Genomic DNA, 22,319 nt, shown 5'->3' on the forward strand with positions numbered 1-22,319 from the left:
TTGGTTGTTCAGATATACTTTAAGACCAAGGTGCAGAGTATAGGATGTGAGTGGAATCAGTAAGGATTAGTATACCTTGCTTATCATGGAGAAAACAATCTTTCAGGTATTTACTCATAAACTTCTCAGTATTTGGAGCTTGCTTTTAACTTTTACTAGAATATAAACTCTCATATTATGTAAGGCATTTTATTTTCAACAATACAAATAGCAACATTTATTATTATACTAAATGACATTACTAAAACTTCATTTCCAAAGATTCCTAAACAGCTAATGTACAGCAGCAGAGAGGAACAATATGGTTCCACAAAGGTCTTTAAGACTGGTAAAAACAACAAAAAAACCCTACAGTACATGAAATGCTAATTCTTATGAACCCATAGTAATCTAGAAATGTCAGGGCCACAAAGAGTATCTATTATTGTTTTGGAAGCAGAAACTAGTCTACCACTATTCTCAGAGGGAGTAAGTTAAGGCTACAGAATAACCAAATTAAAAAATAAAAAATCTCTATGCAACTTAAAACACCTGCTAGAGTTGTAATAAAAATATGAAATTACAGTTCCCTCCTCAAACCCCCATAAGTCAACCCTGATTTCATTTCTCTCTTGGGAAAGAAAACTTTGGAAGGAGAGGTCATGATACTCTGACCTGTGTTGGGGACTTAGAGGAAGGTCAAAATTAAAATTGTCATTACAGCTTTCCTTCTTACTTTAGACTTGTCCCCACCATCTATAACTTGTAGATCAGGGAACTGAATCTATATTAGTATGATTCTCCTTTTTAAAGTAAGGAGATATTCTGTTCAATTAATCTGAACACAAAGCTAAAAAGGTCTCATTCACACTGGTGTAAATGAAATAAAAATGAAACCATAATTAATTTGTCTTTACGTAATTTGAAGAATTTTTCTTACGCTCATCTAGCATTCCAAAGTATTAACGCTTAAAACCCTTTCAAACTTCATAAAGGCTCACACTATTGCTAATTTTCATAGGCTTTGGGTTTCCATGATAACAAAATACAACTTAGTAAGCACTCCCAACAATCCAAGCATAGTTGCAATTTTCCTCATACATCAGCCTTAGGAGACCAAGTATTTCTCTCAATGCTGCTAGTCTCCCTTATTTTGAGACACCCTTGTCTAGAATTGCCTTCAGAGCCTTCTCAAAACCCTTAAAATGCTTTGATTTGCTTAAGGTTTTTAATGATAAAATAAGCCAGAATAATTACATGCTTGCTTAATATAAACTCCTTGGGGCCCCCCATAGTCTACAAAGAAGCAATATTGGTCTCCAAAGTTGCTTGGAAAATAAATCATGATTTTGTCATCTTTCAACAAAAACATTCTGAAGAGAATGATCATATAAATATAAACTCTTAGAGCCAAGTGTCAATCCTCCTTCACAATACTAGGACTCACTACCAGTAAGGCTGGTCAAAAGTGTATGTTAAATTTAAAGAGGAAAAATACAATTCTTGAAATATGAAAGTCATTCCCAGAAAAAAGATCAAATGAAAGGATAAAGTATAATTGACAGGATTTAATAAACTATTACTTTACCACATTAGCTTGCTGCCCAGTAACCTCAAAGATGTGACAATAACTTAATTTGTAGTCAAAATTACTTAGACTCAAAAATCATTTTATGCAAGTTTGACAAATTAATCCACAATTTAGTTCCTGTGTTGTCAAGAAATTTAGCAACTGTAAGCTAATTACAGTTTTAACTTTTTTTTTTGCTATAGACTTTAACAGACAATTCCAAAAAAAAGTTCCAAAAAGCTTCCACTTGAGTAATGGCAAAATTTATTCTAATAAATGTGTAATTTCCTAAGGGGATTATTTATGGAGCAGCAATGCTCAACTGGATGCCTGTCTCCTTGTTCTACCGAAAGACTTTGAATCTAACTCTTACCTTTACTACAACTCAAGAAAATGTATTTGGAGAATACGATGGGTGTAAAAGAAACCAAATTAGATAACATTTGCTCATGTTAATCATCCTATTGGGGATAGACTTATAATCATGAAGGCAAAAGTTAAAATATCCTTAAAATTGGTCTCTAAACTATAATTTATATCAAAAAGATAACAAAAACATTTGACAACAGTGTTAAGGAATGTCTACAACCAAAACAAATGGAAACAAAGATAACTTCAATTACTGAGCTATCTAACTATATGCTTGAGTCAATAAATACTCACAAAAAAGTAACATGGTTTTAAAAAGAACTCATTTAAGAATCCAAATGATTTCTGTTAACGAATAGCTTACGGTTAAACATGAACTCTATCTTCAAGAGCCTGATGACCCTGAACAACTACAACTCCCAAAAGGGACCAGATCCTGTGTATACCAAATTCTACATAAAATGTTCCAAATGTAGTGTTATCCTTTTATGGAAGGCTTGAAAGAGAAAAGTTTAAAGCATAAATCCTTGGGTCTGGTGAGCAGAAAAGTGAGTAATTCTCATCTCCTTGATCATCTTCGTATCCTGGGAGAGTTTTCTTTTCCTTACATACTCTTTCTATGTGACACCCACAAGATTTCAAGACACTGGTGTATGAGCACTGCATGCTGTTCCTTACAAGCAGGACAACTGTTTTATTTCCAATATTTATTAGCCTGGTGATGTTCTGTATTTTATTGGCCTTTTTGGCCACAGTAATTTACTTGGTCAGTATGTTCTAAGAACTCTTCATTTGTTTATTAGATCTCACTCTATACTACATCAGAGTTTGGAGTAATTCTCACCCAGATAAAGCACCATTTTTCCTAAACAAAGTAATTTATATGTGCCTACTATCATGTCAAGAAGCTGAAATCTTTAGCACTATCAGCTTAAGTTTTCCACAATTCAGAAGAGCTTGGTATCTACTTACTTGCAGACCATCTCCACTCAGGGTGCTAATCCCTGAGCAAAGTCCATTCTGAAGTGATAATCACCTTTATGTTAACTGTCTGTGTGACAATTCTGTCACACAGTTAACCACACAAATACTTTTCCATCCACGGTGACCGTTTTTAATGTGTACAATTAATTTTCCAATTGACAGTGGAATCCAATGATCTCTCACTTCTTGCTTTAAAGTCACTACAGTTGTTCTGAGAATATTAAACAAATTTCTCATATATTTTATACTTTCCATTTGCTATTATATATTTAAGACATCTGACTTGAAGATTTCCACTTGATCTTATGAGTTAACTTACTTTTGAAAGATGGTGCTCAGAGGAGAATCCCAGTCCATAAACAGTGTTTGCCCGGCTATCAGCCCACTGGCCAAACTTCTGAGATGTTTTAGTAAATGTCATGTTTGGGGTGATGGTGCTATTAATTATTGCCTGAAAAATAAGACAAATATGAATAACTAGCCAAAAACTAGCAAAAATTTAAACACAGGACGATTTAGTTCCATAAGAACTTAGGATTTCTTTTTTTTTAAGATTTTTTTATTTATTCATTTGAGACACAGAGATACAGAGAGAGAGAGAGAGAGAGCATGAGCAGGGAGAGAGGCAGAGGGAGAGGGAGAAGCAGGCTCCCCGCTGAGCAGGAAGCCCAATGCGGGACTCGATCCCAGGACGCTGGGATCATGACCTGAGCTGAAGGCAGATGCCCAACCATCTGAGCCACCCAGGCGCCCCAGAACTTAGGATTTCTAATGAGTCACACGATAGCTATAGAAATAGTTATTTTTAAATAAATAAATCTTTTTAAATTTATATATTTATTTTGCGAGAGAGAGAGAGAGAATGGGGGGTCAGAGAGAAGGAGAAGCAGATTCCCCGCCAGCCAATCAGGGAACCGGATGCAGGACTCCATCCCAGGACCCTGGGGTTATGACCTGAGCTGAAGGCAGATGCTTAACAGACTGAGCTACCCAGGCGCCCTAGAAATAGTTTTTAACATTTTAAGTGACAGTGTAGAAATATGGTAACTAAAAGAACTATAAATATAAAGGTACTCTAACAAAAATTTCAACACTTTACAATCAAAATAAGTTTTCCAATAATGCAAAAAATCTTAAAGAGTTTTTAGTGTGGCCAGTTTCTTTCCTTTGAACATACAGGATCAGTATCTATTAATTTTGAGTAATACTTCCTGGAAGCAAGTAGGCTTTAATAGTTGTTTCTTTAAAAGTAAGGCCCTACCCTCCAAACAATCTTTCAAAAATGAATACATCAACAGAACGAATTTTCTATTTGTATGCTAATTTTCTAAAATCCATAATCAAGAGTTTTCTTAAAGCTGACTTACTTAAATATATTATGATACAGAAAAGACTTTCAATCATTTAGTACTTTTTCCTTTACTCAAGGGAAAAACAAACCCCTAAATATATACTTTACTTCTTTTTTCATAAAGTGGTATAAATTCATGATACAGAGAATCACTATCATTTCTGTTGAACACATAGTTTCTTAGAAAACTAGTATTTTAGTGTGTTGTTAAATATTAATTTTGGTGATCCCTATAATAAATTCCAACTATTATTACAACATACTAGCTAAAGTACATTCCCTTTGCCAGTACTGCAAAAGTATAGAATCAGTCTTAGTTAAGTAGTTTAATGCTCTCCAAACTTGAGATTACAAAGTGATTCCAGTAATAATAATAAAAAAAAATATTACCAAATTCTTAAGCAGTCATTTGGTGAACTACTAAATGTGGACTGAAAATCAAGCATTTTCAAAACAAAGCTAAAGCTACTGACCATGGGAACAGTATGAATATAAATATTTATGAGCTATGCACATATTGATGAAGTTGCAATAATAAATGTAGGACACTTGTCCTACTAAAGAAGACAGTAAAAGAAAGAGTGGTCCCTTGCTTTCTGTCTCAAACAACAGATGTATTAGCTGTTGTTCTATGAGAACACTTATTCTTGATTAAGCATTTTTACCTCTGACAAAATTTATATACTCATACCTACTTTCCCTTCAGTTCAAAAGCTCCTTTTCCTAGCATGTGATTTTAGGATTATGTGAAATGTGGTTAACAAGTGCTCTAACTTGCAGGTTGTCATGAAATGAAAAACTAAATGGAAAAGAATATATTAACAAATGGTAAGGAATGGAGTAACAAAAGGTAAGGAATTTGGTTATGGAATCATTTGGTTAGCTTTTTGTCAGCTTTTTTAACTGAGTACCTATTAAATGCCAAGCACAATTTAGAGACTTGAAATGTAACAATGAGAGGCAATGTAACTGTGGATTACATTCTAAAGCAAGAAGAGTTGGTCAATGAACAAAGAAATAAATAGCTGACTAATTTAATTTCAGAGTGGTAAGTGCTGTGAAGCCCCTACCAGCATGTGATAGAGTCTGAGAGCCTCGAAGGCCAGAACTGGCAGGTCCTATGTTAGATGTGATGGTCCTCAGCTGTTCCCTGAAGAGGATGCTTTTGAGCTGGAATCGGAGTGTTTTCAAGGACAGAAGGGCATTTTACATGTGATCCCAGTAACTCTCAATATGTGAGGTAGCAAGAGGTTTTACAGGCATCCTGACCCATCTGCTGTTCACCACAGACCTTCAGTTTTAGCTATGTCAAGTGAACTTCTTTATGCTTTTAAGTTTAAGAGTTCCATTTTCACTCCCATTTTGAACCTTTCCTTGCCTCCACCTGTCCTGGGATTACTTGTATGGAGATTCTTTAATCACCGAAGAAAAACTTTAAAACGATAGATGATTCCACACTTCAAAAAAATTATTCATTAGGGGGCGCCTGGGTGGCTCAGTCGGTTAAGCGACTGCCTTCGGCTCAGGTCATGATCCTGGAGTCCCTGGATCGAGTCCCGCATCGGGCTCCCTGCTCGGTGGGGAGTCTGCTTCTCCCTCTGACCCTCCCCCCTCTCATGTGCTTGCTCTCTCTCATTCTCTCTGTCTCAAATAAATAAATAAAATCTAAAAAAAAAAAAAATTATTCATTAGAATTCTTTGACTTGAATGCTTTGAACTATTTGAATATGAATCCACTTAGAAGAAAAATCTTAGTTCTTTAAAATAAATTTGTCTCTCAATCCCAGAGTTCCTGTCCTTTCAAGGAAAAGAGGTAAAAATGCTGTGTCATTACAGTTCATAGAGGGCCCTTATTCTGGCCCTCAGCCTTGCTGATGTCTCTGCAGCTTGATTAGAAAACCTGTAAGCAAACTTCATATGCACAGTAAGGGCATTAAATGAGAACAAACGGACATTTTCTAATCAGGGGCACCTAAGGGCTTTCCACCTCATCATGCAGTGCAGAAACAGAAGTGGGGGTGGGGGGCAGAAAAACACTCATTTAGCCACAAGTAAACCACTACTGCTTACCAAAAAACAACTACTCCAGCAGGGAACTGCAGTAGCTACCGGCAGCAGTTTTTAAAAAGTAACTAGAGAGTATAACAGCTACAGATGGTAGATTTTGTTAAGCAAAACAAAAACTCGTTCACAAGAGTTATTTAAGAGTCTAATGATTACAAGCTGCAAAGTATATTCAAAAATGGAAATGCCAGCAGCAATAGTTCCTATTGCTCGAGAACGAAGAACACATGAGAGTTATTTAATCACATGGGACAGTTGAACTTTATTCCATTTAACTCTCCCATCAAATAAAACGATGTCTTTTCTGTGGTTTGGGCCAAGAGGGAAACGCAGATTGTAGAGAACTGAAAGTTCTAGTCAGGGAAAAGAAAGAAAGAAATATTCTAGTGTCTGAGATCGTAACAATTAAAATCTGGTGATTTCACTAACAGTTACAAAATATGACAAAATTATTCTTCATTAAAGAAGTTTTGTAGAGGTACCTGGGTGCAGTCGGTTAAGCGTCTGCCTTCAGCTCAAGTCATGATCTCAGGGTCCTGGGATCGACCTTGGCGTTGGGATCCCTGCTCAGGGGGGAGTCTGCTTCTCTCTCTCCCTCTGCCTCTGCCCACCCCCTCATGCTCTTTCTCTCTCTCAAATAAATAATCTTAAAAAAAAGTTTTATAGAAATTAACTATTACTATTTCTCAAGTCCTTAAATCCTCCAAGTAAAAATGAAAGAGAATCTATTTTTTTTTTTTTTTTTAAGATTTGAGAGAGACCGAGAAAGAGAAAGCGGGGTGAGGGGCAGAGGGAGAGAATCCTCACACTCCCCCATGGAGCAGGGAACCCGACGATGCTCGACTCAATCCCAGGACCCATGAGATCTTGACCTGAGCCAAAATCAAGAGCCTGCCACTCAACCGACTGAGCCGCCCAGGTACCCCGAGAATCAATTATTCTAATAAATACACATTAGTCACTTAAGGACAAGATAAGGTGCTAACAGCCCCTGGAGTTCTGTAATCTAGTTAAGGAGATAATGAGTGAGCTCATGAAAAAACAAACTCAAAGTTGAACATTAAATTATCTTTTGTTCCCCAAAACTACTAGACAATACATAACCAACAGCCTAAAAATATTAATAATAACAAAAACAATCAGTGTTTGCATACTGATTACTATACACCCGTTAAGTGCTTTTGCCTAAATTAATTTATTTAATCTTCACAACAATCCTGTGGTGTAATGATGTAGGTATTTTTATTAGTTCCTTTTTACAGATGAGAAAATTGAGGTGTGAAGACATTAAGTATCTTGTTCTAGGTCACATGGCTAGTCAGCAGTAGAGCAAAAATTCAAACCAGACAGTCTGTGTCTACAGTCTGTGCTCTTAACCCTTACGCCGTGGCTCAGTTGGTTAAGCGACTGCCTTCGGCTCAGGTCATGATCCTGGAGTCCCGGGATCGAGTCCCGCATCGGGCTCCCTGCTCAGCGAGGAGCCTTAAAAAAAACCAAAAAACCAAAAAAACAAAAAAAAGCCCTTACGCCGAACTGCTACAATTTCTGGGAGCTTTTGAAAGGCCTCATGGCTTCAAAAAAGCTGGAAGGAGAAGAATGGAGCCCTCATCTTTCTATACACATTTTATCCAGAATCCAAGGTCTGGTATTTCTGTATCTCTCTCTGCTGTTCAAAATTCATTGATTAAAAAATGGAATTTCTCCTCTTTGAAAGGCATACTAAGTACAAGACACTGAGCAAAGTGCTCTGCAGATATTAACTCACTTAATCCTTGCTAACATCCCTAATGAGGTGAGAATATGAGGCTCAGAGAAGTAATTTGCCCCAAATCAAACACCCAGTAGATGGGAGAGCGGAGCTATGAACCCAGGTGGCCTGTGCTCTTGAACATAATACCGTCTTGCCTCTCCTAAAAATAAAAACTTAGGTCTTGTCCACGTACTTCTCTTCAGAGTAAGGGATGTCAGCTTTAATGGTGACACTGACCAGACTTCATACCATTTAGGGATTGTGAATTGCCTACTAATCTACAGAAGTGTATCTGGAAAGAATTCTATTTCCTTACTAGATTTCATGCTCCAAGAGTAGAAACTGTGTCTATTCTGTTTACCACTATATTCACAGCACCTCACATAGTGCCCGACATGTAATAGATATGCAATGAATATTTATCAAATAAACTAACTTAAAATTTGTAGAATATTTTGGGATGTTAACTCAATATAAATAAGGTGGTCAATCCAACTTAGTACACAAAATATGCTGGCACCCTAAGAATGATCAATTTTGGTTTTTTAAAGTTAAGTTTTTAAAACTCAAAAGGAAATACTGTATTTTAATAAAGACAAAAATCCCCCAAATAAAACAGAAAATGCTCTACTGCATAAAACAGAAAGATTATTTAAAGTAAATGTAACTTACCTTTGAGCCATCTAAACTGATTATCCTGTACACATTTCTTGTGCTGTCATAGAAATAAGACACAGTAACTGCGTGCTTGCTGGTGGGTACCCAGTTCTTCTTTGTGTTTGGGTCAATCTGGAAGACATGAGCTCGAGTGCTGAAGATGGGTTGTTCCCTACAGGGCAAAAAATAAAATGACAGATTGAGAGCAGACAATTTTATTCCATTGGACAACAGAACATGAAAACTGTGAGGATCATTCCACTTAACCCAAAACTCCCACATGCCCCCAAATAAGAGAAATATTGTTTTAAATCTGGAATATTCTAAGTACTCAATCATAAGCTTCTTTAAAACAATAACAGTCCATCCTCATTATTTGTAGATTCTGTATTTGCAAATCTTCCCACTCACTAAAATGTATTTGTAACTTCAAAATCAGTACTTGAAGTACCTTCTTAGTCTTTTGAAATTGGAAAGATGTGAATCACCTGACATGTATGTTTCCATCTGAGGTTGATCAAGGAAACACTTTGCCCTCCTGTTTCAGCTCTCATACTGTAAACAAGTGATCTTTTTTTGTGATCTATTTAGCACCATGTGTTTCACATTACTGTGCTTTTCGTTGGTGCTTTCTCTGTTTAAAACGAGCTTCCAAACACTGTGCTGAAGTGCTATCTGTTCCTAGATGCAAAAAGACTGATTTGTCGTATGGAGAGAATACGTTATGTAAGCTTTGCTCAGGCATGAATTATAGTGCTGTTGGCCATGAGTTCAAAGGTAACGAATCAATAATACATATTAAATAAGGTGTCATTAAATACAAACACACATAAAACAAGGTTATGTACTGACTGATGAAAATATGACCAGAGGCTTGTAGGAACCGAACTCTGTGTATCCCCTGGGAGCAATCATTCAATATTTGACAATTCAGTGCTCGTGGTGCCTTTATAGAACACAACTACTGCAAATAATGAGAATGGACTATATCCTATTAAAATACAAGAATCTTATATTAGACCCTCACTAGGTTAAAAATTTTTACCCATTTAAAACATTATTCTGGTAACATGTAAATAACTTACTGAAAAAGTTTACATTCAATATAATCTCTACTTTATTAAAAGGTATATGGAAAACAAAGTAGCTCACAGCCACAATATCTTTTATTGAGATTAAGTAAGGCCTTAAAGATATACAGATTTTAAAAATAATTTTTTTTTTAGATTTTATTTGAGAGAGAGAGACAGAGATAGTGAGAGAGAGCACAAGTGGGGAGGAGAGGGAGAAGCAAGCAGGCTCCCTGCAGAGCAAGGAGCCCGATGTGGGATTCAATCCCAGGACCCTAGGATCATGATCTGAGCCGAAGGCAGATGCTTAACCGACTGAGCCACCCAAGCGCCCAAAAATAATTTTAAGAACCAAAGCTATTAAAAAATGTATATTCAAAATATCATTAGTTTATTTTACAGTGTGGAAAACAAGCATGCAATGATCTGTATGCAACAGAAGCATTATAATGCAAAATTTTCCAAGTTCTGAGTTCTTCTAGAAAAGCCTTTACCTGCCTTTTTTTGTTTTGAGCCCAAATAAAGCTCATTTCTTTCAATTACACAACATCTTTCTTTCCTAAAGCTGCTTAAGGCCTAAAGAGAATTTTAACCAGTATTTAATGTTTAAAAATTTAAATTTAAAGAAAGGAGAATATAGAAAAGGGAGAAACTGAAAAACAGGCAAGGCAAATCTGGGTCCTTGGCAACATGACTCTTCAGGTTAATAATGGGCTGGATGTCACATATGCCTATGATCTGCTTCCACCCTTAGAGAGCAGGTATGAAAGGGAGGAACCTTTCCTATAAGTAACCTGCCTCTTCCCAGCTTTATTTCTGGAAACCTCCATTACAACTTTTCTTATTAAATGAATCTCTTTTGAAGGATCTGATATATTTTATACCATTCCCTAAAAACTGAAGCAGAAAGCCATCATTTCTGGCTTAACTCACATTATATATAGATTCATCCAATAAATAATTATTAATAATCTGGCAAGGCTTTGTGCCGGGATGAAGAATTCTTCTGAATCGGGACTAGGTCTTATTCATTCCTTGTTTCCCCACCTTCAATCCTTCAGTTTTTCAATGAGGCTGATGCTACATCTGGGTTATCTTCCAAAAGCCCTGCAAACCTCAAGTTTTCTCTTCTTCACCTTTTAATTAAAGTTCTAGGTGTAAGTGTAGTTGGTCAGCCTGACTGTATTCACAGGAAAACCCAATCACACAAAACTGTATTTATTAAGGCATGGAAGGAAGGGAAGTAGGAACTCTAGTCTTTACTAACAACTTTCCCCCCCATTTGACAGGGAATAAATTTCTAAATAGTGCAGGATATTGCAATATATGTATTTTATAAAAAACTAAAACAGTTAAGGAGCGCCTGGGTGGCTTAGTTGGTTAAGCACCTGCCTTCAGCTCAGGTCATGAGCCCCACATCGGGCTCTCTGCTCAGTGGAGAGCCTGCTTCTTTCTCTTCCTCTGCACCCGCCCCCCCTCGCTCATGCGCGTACTCTTGCACTCACGCTTGCTCTCTATCTCAGATAAATAAAATCTTAAGAAAAACTAAAATAGTTAAGACAATGATACTGCTTTTCACAAGCCTTTTAACAAATCCTTATCAATAGAAATCCAATGTTGTGAGTCTAATACTTTCACATTTTAATTCAAACAATTATATTAATCTGCACAATTAATCCACACCATTCAATTCCCTCTGAATAAAAATCTTTAAACTAGATGTTTTACATGTGTGTCTTGTGAATCTGTCAACTAAGTACACTGCTTTTCTTCAATCCTGTCCTGAATAGGTGATTTCTTAAAATTATAGTCCCAGATTTCTGTGGTCAAAAGCCTATCAAAGTCTAGATGAAAAAGATTAGGAAAATAATGTCACTGCTGACACAGGGAACAGGATTCCTAGAAGTAATGAGGAAGTTACCACATCTATCAAGGCATACTAATCAATGGTTCAGACTTCTATTGAATATCTACTACATGCCAAAAACAGAGAGATGGTCCCTGCCCCTGAAGAGTTCAATTTGATGAGGGAAGACAAATGTCAAAAAAAAAATAAAATGCTTTTCACCATCATACCTTCTCTGAAAATAAGTGGGAGCTACCATGGAGAAACTGATGTCTAGGTAAGAGTTTGAAACAAAGTACAGTATGGTGGGAAGAAGGCACAGTACACTGGGGTGTATAGTGAGTATGAGTGCCTTTGAAGAATGAGGCTAAAGAGAGAAGCCAGTTCATGAGGGTCCCCTCCAGAAACTACCCAGAGATTGCAAATAGAGAACAGTTTTGCATTTTAGAAAAATAAATTTGGCAGTACTGAAGCAGGTGGATGGGACGGAAACAAGATCGAATATAGGACAGCTAATCAGACCCTTATGAAAGAAACCCAAGTATTAGAAACAAAGAGGAATGGAGGTAGGGAGTGGGATAAAGACGTGAGGAGGGATTAAAGGTAAATTTAGAAAACAGAATCAGTAAGATTAAGTAATACATAGGCTGTAGGGCAGTGTTTTTCAAATGGGGGTGATTTGTCCTCTGTAGGACATTTCACAACGTCTGGAGACATTTTTGGTTGTCACAACTGAAGGAGATTGCTATTGGCATCTAGTGGGTAGAAGCCAGGGATGTTGCTAAACATCTACGATGCACAGAACAGTCCCCTACAAGAAAGAATTGTCCAGGCCAAAATGTCAATAGTGCCACTAGCCAGGATGGAAAACAGAAAGTAAAGTCTGGGATTGGGGGAGGAGGAAATGGGAGAGGATGAGCTCAGTTTTGAACAGTTCGATGCGTATAAGGGTTTGCATCTAAAACTGTCAGGATAGGAACTTAAAAATATTAGTTTGGAACGCAGTAGAGAAAACCAGTCTGGAGTAAAAAGTTGGGGGAGTCATCAAGAGATCTTATCACTAGTCTGTTTAAGATACATTCCAACAACACTAAGCATGTGGATAAATTTCATTTTAGAGAAAAGCTGTAGAAGCAGCAGTAGAAAAACTATACCTGAAATCTTCAAGCTCTTATTTCTTAAGAGGATCTGTAAAGCATTTGAAACTTACTGTCCCAAGAGTCCAACTGTTAAAGTTAATACTTTTTCAAATAAACTGGATGGCACTCATCAATAAAGGTTATACACACTACTTTCTTCATGGCAGTTCACACAAATACTAACTGCATCAAATACCATTATTTCCTAAAGTATATTCTATGGAACAGTCCTAGAAATAAATGTTCCATTTTTAAATAAGTTCTGCAAACACTGTTACATCCCATCCTGAAGCACTTATAATATACCTTAGTATATTAAAGATCCTAAGAAGTCCTGCAGTAAAGAAACCCATTTAAGCCTGAATAACCCAACATGTGGCAAAATGATCTGATCCCAGAATTCTTTTCCACGTAACACATTAACATCTCATAGGACTTATGTTTATAACCACAATGGTCTGGATATTCTGCCATTTTTACTGACATTATTAATTGTCACTAGAAAATATACATCAAAGATCCAATACAAAAACTGAAGCCTTTTTAGTAATGACCACAGTATTATTTCTTAAATAGGTGTTTGTTAATGGCATTCAAAGTAAACTCTTCTAAGGGATTAATCTAAAAATCAATGTTCAAAGCAAATAGGTTTTGGCAGTTAATGCTTTAAACTAGCTTAAAGAAACAAAACTAAATAGATACACCGCATATGTGTACACAGACACATACACTTTAATCCTAGAGAATCATCTACTTTGTCATTTCTTACATCAATAATCAGGACAATGAGTGGTTCAAATGACCTATTATAAGATTTTAGCCAATTTTCCAGTTGGCTTATAAAATAATTCCAAGAAGCCAGTATAAGATTAATTCTAAAGTTTTTCATCGTGGGCTAAAACTTAGTAAAAGTACTATATGCAGTAATCAACTCCAAAACTTAATATGGATGTGAAAAACTAGGACAATGAAAAGTATAGGATGACATGTGAAAAACGTAGTAAAATCAAAATTTTGTTTTAAAAACAAGGTTCACTCAAACTCATTAGAATTGACAAAGAATTACTATATTTAACTTAGGCATCTCTGTAATAAGGAAGAAACAAGAATCATGAAAACTGAAGCAAAACAGCAAGACTATTTGCCAAAGATATATATAAGCTCTAGATCCAGAAAAAAAGGGAAAAAGTTAACATTTGTCATCTGGATAGATTCGATTAGAAAAACTCAATGATAATGTTTTTTATTTTATTTTTTTATTACTGAAATCTGTATTTTTGCAAACATTATGCAATTATGCGATAAATTTATGTTCCAAGGAAGTGCAAAGGTATGGATCCAATATTAACAACCAAGCTAAAGGGAAGAAAAAGAAATTATACATTCTTTAGTTTTTTGTTTTGTTTTTTTTTTAAGGCTCCACACACAGCCTGGAGCCCAGCGCAGGGTTTGAACTCATGACCCTGAGATCAAGACCTGAGCTGAGATGAGTCGGATGCTTAACCAATTGAGCCACCCAGGTGCCCCTCCTTAGTCTTCTTTTAATGTTTAGCTTACATCTATGAAAATATTCTTTTTCATAGATGTAAGTACAATTAAACATTGTAGCAAAGGGATTATAAAGAAGGTTATGGTTTCAAATAATATCCTGACTTTCTAATTAATTTAAAAAAAAAGTAGCATGGTAGAAATTTAAGAAACAAGGTAAATGACACCTTCCACTGAGTCTGACACTGTTATAAACATTGTTGGCTGACTATCCACCAACTATTCTTCAGCACTCCCCCCTTACAAATTCTGGATTTGTTCTGGTGCTCTAACTCTCCTCCACATGACTATAAACTTTACTAGGATGATAAAGGCAACCCACTCTTCTTTCCAGAAGTCAGCTTAGGAATGGACCTCTGAAGCACTACAGGTCAATGAGATAACCAGGGAAGGTTTGCTGGGAAGCATCTGGGTATGCACACAAAGAGATTCACACATAAGAAGGGAGGTATGCGGTGACACTAGACCTGAAGGAGTCATCTTACTGTGAGGCAGCTAACCTGAGAACAAAGCCGACATTGTTTGCTAAGAATAGCAGATGGAAAGACAAAGAATCTGCTTCCTTGATTGTGTCACTGAATCAATGACTCAGCCTCCAGACTTCTTATGGGATAAAACAAGTTTCCTAATTGTTCCAGGCAGTATTCATTTTAAAAATTACACAAATGATAATTGAAGAAAGAGGTTTACATAAAATAAACCCTACAAGAAAGTGCCCCCCAATAAAATGTAACAGAATGAGATAGGCAATTAGTACTTGTCTATATAAACCTTTAAGTATTACTTAATTTTTTAACCTTGCATAGGTACCAAAAAGACTCTAAGTGGCACTGTGGAGGAAACTACATGCACATCAAAAGTAACATCGAGGAAAGACTTTTTCAGGGGCCGCTTGTGAAGACTGCCAAAGAACCACAGAGTAAGAGACAAATTTTAATAACTTGGAACCGACTAAACAGTACACAATATGAAGGTATTCCTATTATTCATAAAGAGGAATAAAGAGAAAGGAGAAGCAGAAATCCAAGAAAATACTCTCCTTCACTAGACGTAAACACACAAAAGGTAAGATAAAAAACATTCTGTCAGCTTAGTTTTTGGAATTTGAGAAGCTGGATAGTACTTAAGGCCTAAAGGACATGGGAAAGGATAAGACAGGGAGTGAAGAGAGAACCAATGATCACTGAACTTCAGATGTAATAGGTGAAGAACTTACTTTCAAGGCCAGTGGGGGTGGCACAGAATGTCTTCAGACAAGCCTGAACTCAAGCACCTGAATTTCCTCAACAGAATTATCCAGTACAGGTTAATACTATAAATTGTAATTCCTCTGGATTATCGGGGAACTGGTTGAATTCCCTCTCCCCACATACCCACCTAAGAAAAATCTTATTGACTAAAATAGCTGTTTTGAGGCTGCTCAAAGATTATAACTACATACTACCAACTATGTATTTTTATTGCCATGTTATGTATTTAACAGCTGACTGTGTAGATGTGTAGAATGTTATCTTTTTAAAAAAATGCGTGCTTACTTTGAGGGAAGCAGAGATTATTCTACTAACGGCTGCCCAACACATAGTTGTACTACAAGAACTCCATCTAGTGATGAACCAAAACCACAGCAGGCACCCGTTTTTTTTAAAACTTCAATTGTTACTATTTAGCAAACCCCAAATTGTAAAGTGACACTGCTATAATCCAGGTATCAAAATATGACACCAACTACAAAAATCTTTTCTGCAAGAATTTTTTAGAATTGTATAATCTTTTAAATTGTATGATTTTTAAAATTTGAGTTTCTTAGTCTTTTAACTGGTTAAACAGCTATTCATATGAAAGATTTTTTTTTAGAAAATTGTTGTTTGCATCACAACAATTTAGCACCAGAAACTTTCATGACATCAAATATTTGATTTAATTGACATATCTGAAGAAAACAATCAAATTTTCCATTTGGAAATTCCATTTCCATTTGGAATTTAAGATTATTAAATTATAAACTATAAACAGTAACAAGACTGTTTATATACCATCCCTCATTTTAAGAGTGGTTTTTATCAATCTTAGTCCTTTCATTAGGCCACAGCACTATTATTAAAAGAGACTACAGTACTTCTTTACCTTGGGCACTTAACTACAGGAGCTACATTTAAAACACCAAGAGATAGGACAAAATTCATAGTAAAGAGCAAGCAAACCCACTCAATGTATATATTTTGGCAACACCCTTCAGTGCTCAAAGAACCTGACTTGCTATTTATTAAATAACTGCCAAGTGACATCATCTCTGCCCCTTTTCCTATTTTAAGCCCTATCCATTTCAGATAAAATACTGGATGTTTAAAAATATATCAAGAGGTATTCCTGACAACTCATTACATTTAAAGTTAGTATTGTATTTTCAATTCTATAGACTTTAAACATTCTTCTCTTCCCAGATTATTTCCACTAAATAAAGCTAAATTGTAAAAACTGAAAATATACACTAGGAAAATCTAAGGAAAACAGCCTCTTATTGAGAATTTAATTCTTGTTAAAATAGGTGGTGCATTCCTAAAAATCTAAAATAATTTTCTAGTAGACATCCAATTCCTCAAAACTTTACAAATGCATTAAACGTTACAAGACTATTTAAGTTCTAATACCAATTAATATCTCAAGGAACTATAATTACTTTTTTTGGTAAGATTTTATTTATTTATTTATTTGACAGGGAGAGAGACAGCGAGAGAGGGAACACAAGCAGGGGGAGTGGGAGAGGGAGAAGCAGGTTTCCCGCGGAGCAGGGAGCCCGACGTGGGGCTCGATCCCAGGACCCTGGGATCATGACCTGAGCCGAAGGCAAACACTTAACCGATTGAGCCACCCAGGCGCCCCGGAACAATATTACTCTTAGGTACTCTTTTTCCTGTACACCTACTACGAACTAAACAAGTGGATGCTCAAGCCATATAGTATCTGAAGTAGATATTCTAAAAAATAAATCCAGGATTGAAGAGAAAGATTTGAAGGTACTGTGGCAAAATGTTAACGTCTGTTACATTTGAATAGTGGTTGCATGAATATTACATTAGTCCCTGTATTATTGTGAATATTTTAAATTGCTCAAAACAAACAATAAAACCTCACACCATTTCTCTAGAATTTTTAGTGACACTGTGAAATTTGAATAATCAGCCATGTTTTATACATATAATATAGATCATTCATTTTAACTGCTATGCTAAAGTTTATGCTATAATTAGAGCTACGCTATCCCATATGGTAGCTACTAGTCACATAACTACCTATTATTTGAAATATGGCTAATGCAACTGAAACAGTGAGTTAGTTTAGATTGATATCCAAGTCAGTTATGTAAACACATTTAAGCATGTATGGAACAACTTGGGTATGTGAATCTATTATTTCAACTGCACTTTTAATGAAATTTAAATTCAGATCAAATATTTCTAATAAAAACTTTAGCATCCAAACGGAGATGTGCTCTAAGTGCAAAATACATAAGGAATTTCAAAGACTTAGTATGAAAAAAGAATATAAAATAGCGCAATGATTTTTTTTTTTTAATATTTTATTTATTTGAGAGACAGAGTACAGAGGGAGAGTGAGTGAGAGAAGCAGACTTCCCGCTAAGCAGAGAGCCTGACTCAGGACTCCAATCCAGGACCCCGAGATCATGACCTGAGCCGAAGGCAGATGCTTAACTGACTGAGCCATCCAGGCACCCCAGCACAATTATTTTTATATTAACCACATGTTAAAAAGATAATATTTGGGGTATATTGTGCCAAACTGTATTAAAATTGATTTTACCTTTTTAAAACTTTTAAGAGTAATTTTAAAATTACACATGATATTCACACTGTCTTTCAAGTGGAAAATAAACAGACTATTTTATGTAGCCATTTCCTTACTGATAGACATATAGGTTCTAATTTTTATACTATTACAAAGAATGCCCCTGTGTGTTTATTTGTGCACACATGCAAGAAGATACACTAGAGGGGTGCCTGGGTGGCTCAGTTGGTTGAGCGACTGCCTTCGGCTCAGGTCATGATCCTGGAGTCCCAGAATCGAGTCCCGCATCGGGCTCCCTGCTCGGCAGGGAGTCTGCTTCTCCCTCTGACCCTCCTCCCTCTCATGCTCTCTGTCTCTCATTCTGTCTCAAATAAAATAAATAAAATCTTAAAAAAAAAAAAAAGAAGAAGAAGAAGATACACTAGAATTCCAGGTCAGAGGGTATGCACCATACCATATTTCCAAATTGCTCTTCACAGCACATGTACCAATTTATATTCTAATAGTCTTAGATTATTTCCTCCCAACACTTGATAATGTTCAAATAACAGCTTTAATTTGTGCCAACTTGATGGGCAAGAAATGGCATTTCATTGTTGCTTTAATCTGCACAACCCTGATTACTAGTGAAGCTGAGGAGTTCTTCATATATTTCTGGCCCATTTGAGCCCTATAGATTTCTATACTTATTCCTGAGCTTGTTTAAAACCTAATTTTAGCCTCAGAGAGTGAAGAGACCAGAATCCAAAATTCAGCACTTACACCATATGCAGGGGGAAAGCTCATAATTCTAACCACATATATAAACTTAATTAAAGTCAACACCCACTGAAGTGCAGAAAAGCAGAGTTGCTTATTTTTCTAAATCTGATGACATTTAATGTTTGAAAATCAATATAGTATAGAAACAGCATATATATTCTGCTCTTTTTCAAAGGTAAATTATAGTTCTTTGGATTTGAATTCAGTTTTAATTTTTATATGCCAAATTGTTTCTGGCATTCCTCAAAATTTTTCCTTTGTGGAGGGGTGAGTAGAGGAGTAGTAAATGCTCATTAGTCAAACTTTTAACTTAGAGTCTTTTAAAGTTTTCCTGGCTTCGCATCAAAAAAAAATTTAAAAAAAACATTTAATGTTAAACTAGAAGTCAAAAGTAACAACATGGTTTTATTGTTGAATAGTTTAAACTCCTCGGTGTTTTTCAAATAGTAAACACCACCACCCAATACGCACTCTGTTTCTCTATGCAGTTTCTATCCCAACATTCCTCAGACTTGAAAGAATCACCCCAATCTAATGGGAGTTTTCTCTAGTCACAGCTAATAATTACATCTGGCTAATTCCTTTCTGAGTGGTCCTCACATAGGTTAGCTAGAAGTCTCCCAGTGAATAGCATCTGGCATTTTATGTATGGATGCCACACATTCTCAGTTTCTCAGGACTATCCAGCTTTCATACACTTATTTGTTCTACTGAAAAAGGGCTATATTAAATATAACTAAATGTGATTCATGTTTCCCACTTTTGTCAAGATTTTCAGGTAACAAAAATTATAGAAAAAAGTTTTTGTCAGATGCTGTGTCCCAATTTGGGGTTTTACAAATACAATCCCTATAGTGATATAGTGTTTGTTTTTGTTCAACTGCATTAGATCTATTTCAAAAAAGTAGAGTTAATAATTCAGTCATTATGGCATTATAGAAGCCCAAACAAATACATTTTTCTGACTGTGAATGAGTTTAGTATTTTTCACTGATGAAAAACTTGATATAGAAATACAACAAGCTAGGTTTGTGGTCTTTCTCCTATTTAGCCTTTTTGAAAGCAAATTTTAGAAGAGATAAAGGGCAGACTGACTTCCAAGGTATTTGGCAGAGGTAATTACTGTAGGTAGAAGAGCACCTAACAAGATACAGTACTCTACAATTTACAGCAGTGTTTTTTAAACACTGCATCACAACCCAGAGTGTCATGATCAATTTAATAGTTAACAATGGGTATTTTATTTTTTATTTATTTTTTAAGATTTAGTTTATTTGAGAGAGAGAGCGAGAGAGCACAAGCAGGGGGAGTGGCAGAGTGGAGAGTGAGAAGCAGGCTCCCAGCTGAGCAGGGAGCCAGCCTCTGGGCTCAGTTCCAGGACTCTGGGCTCATGACCTGAACTGAGCTTAACTGACTGAGCCACCCAGGTGCCCCAACAATGGGCAAAAAAAAAGAATGAGAATGTCAAGTATCACTTGACAACAGTATATGTATCATCCATGAAACTTTTGGCTACATATTTACCTATGCTTGTTGCAATGAAAGGTGTTTGTTTTTTTACTGTGGATCATAGTCAAACAGTTTAAAAACCTGGGCATACAAAATGCTTTTATTTAACGTTCATGAAAACTGTGAAGCAGGCACACAATACCCATTTCATAGTACAAAAACATAGGTCCTAAGTGACTCACCCAATGTCATACAACTGGCAAATGATACGAATAAGCATTTTTTTAAATGCAAATGGAAATAAAATTCAACCTCACTAGAAATCAAAGAACTGCAAATTAAAACCATGAGTTATTTTTTCACCTGTCAAAACAGGAGACCTTTCTTTTAAATGAAAGATTTCAATGTTAGTGAGAGTTTAAGAAAACCTGACACTTGCAGAAGCAGCTGGTGGGAGTATAAATTAGTAAAGGTATCTGAAAAACACTTTGACAATGCATATCAAAAGCCTTTAAATTTTTGTGCATATCCTTTGACACAGCAATTCCATTCTAGGAATTTACCTCAAGGAAAAAATTATGGGTTATAATATGCAGAGGTTTAGCTAGAGGGCTGTACCACCACATAGTCTATGGTAACCAAAGGTTGTAAATTAAAATGTTCAATAATGTAAGACCATAAATTATGGTACAGCCATATAATGGAATCCTATATAGCCATTAAGAAAAGCTAGTAGTAGAATGTTCAGTGACATAAGATGTCCAATACAGTCAATGAAAATAATTTATAAAATACTAAATACACTACAATTTAATTTTTGTTTAAGAATATATAGAAAAAAAACATGGAGGATATACTTATAGTCAGCCTTTGTTCCACCTCTCCTTCTCTCAACACAGAAATCAGAGTTATCATTCTAAAAACCCAAGCTAGCATTAAAATACTCTGGGGCAAAAAAAAAAGGGTGAGAGGGGTGAGGGTAAAGCAAGTAAAGCAAAAAGTAGATGGCTACTTGGGGCGCCTGGGTGGCTCAGTCAGTTAAGCGTCTGCTTTCGGCTCGGGTCATGGTCACAGGGTCCTGGGATCGAGCTCCGCGTCGGGCTCCCTGCTTAGCGGGGAGTCTGCTTCTCTCTCTGCCTACAGCTTCACCTGCTTGTGCCCTCTCTCTCTCTCTGTCAAATAAATAAATAAAATCTTAAAAAAAAAAAAAAAGTAGATGGCTACTGAAGTAGGTGGGATGATGGTTCAAGAAAGTTGTATTTTCATAATATTTTAAAATAATAAAATGTAAATAAGGTGGGTCATTCCTCAAAACCCTCCAATGGTTTCCCATCTCACTCAAGGTAAAAACCAAAGTCCTTAAAATGGTCTAAAGGCCTTCTACCAGTGTTTCTCAACTCTGGCTGTGTGAGAAAACGTTTACCCAGCCTCCAAGGGGATTCTCCTGTGTAGCCAGGAGGAAGAACCCCTACAGGATGTGGCCCCTGCCCCTCCCAACGCATTTGCCACTTGGTGTCTTTTACTCCAGCCACACTGGCCTTCCTGGTGTTTCTCAAACATGCTCAGCACTGCCTACCACAGGCCTTTGCCTGAAGAAGTACTCTATCATTTCCTCAGATCTGTCTAGCATTTTCCTTTGCCTCTTCCAGCTGTTTGCTCAAATGTTACATTCTCAGTGAGGCCATCTGATTGCTCTCTGTAAAAGTGCAGCTCCTTCCTCCCCTTTTCCAGGATTCCCCAATCCCCTTCTTTTATTTTTCCCCCTGGTGTTTATTTACTGTTCCTCTCCTATAGCAAAAATGTTATCTCCTCAAGGGCAAGAATTATGTCTTTTTTTTTTTTAAGATTTTATTTATTTATTTGACAGAGACACAGCAAGAGAGGGAACACAAGCAGGGGGAGTGGGAGAGGGAGAAGCAGGCTTCCTGCTGAGCAGGGAGCCCGATGTGGGGCTCGATCCCAGGACCCTGGGATCAT

At 36.3% G+C, this 22,319-nt stretch overlaps 1 protein-coding gene across 1 annotated transcript in view; it reads right to left on the reverse strand.

Annotated features, from left to right (window-relative positions):
- HOMER1 (homer scaffold protein 1) overlaps positions 1 to 22,319 on the reverse strand; it is a 125,982-nt gene that overhangs the window by 69,596 nt on the left and 34,067 nt on the right. The window contains exons 2-3 of the mRNA XM_035014730.1: positions 8,740 to 8,896; positions 3,222 to 3,353 (exon numbers count right to left, since the gene is read on the reverse strand). Coding sequence (XP_034870621.1) covers positions 3,222 to 3,353; positions 8,740 to 8,896 — 289 coding nt within the window. The remainder of the gene's footprint in view (positions 1 to 3,221; positions 3,354 to 8,739; positions 8,897 to 22,319) is intronic.

Source organism: Mirounga leonina, unplaced genomic scaffold, assembly GCF_011800145.1.
Source record: "Mirounga leonina isolate KUSES-001 unplaced genomic scaffold, KU_Mleo_1.0 Mir_168, whole genome shotgun sequence".
Taxonomy (NCBI): Eukaryota; Metazoa; Chordata; class Mammalia; order Carnivora; family Phocidae; genus Mirounga; species Mirounga leonina.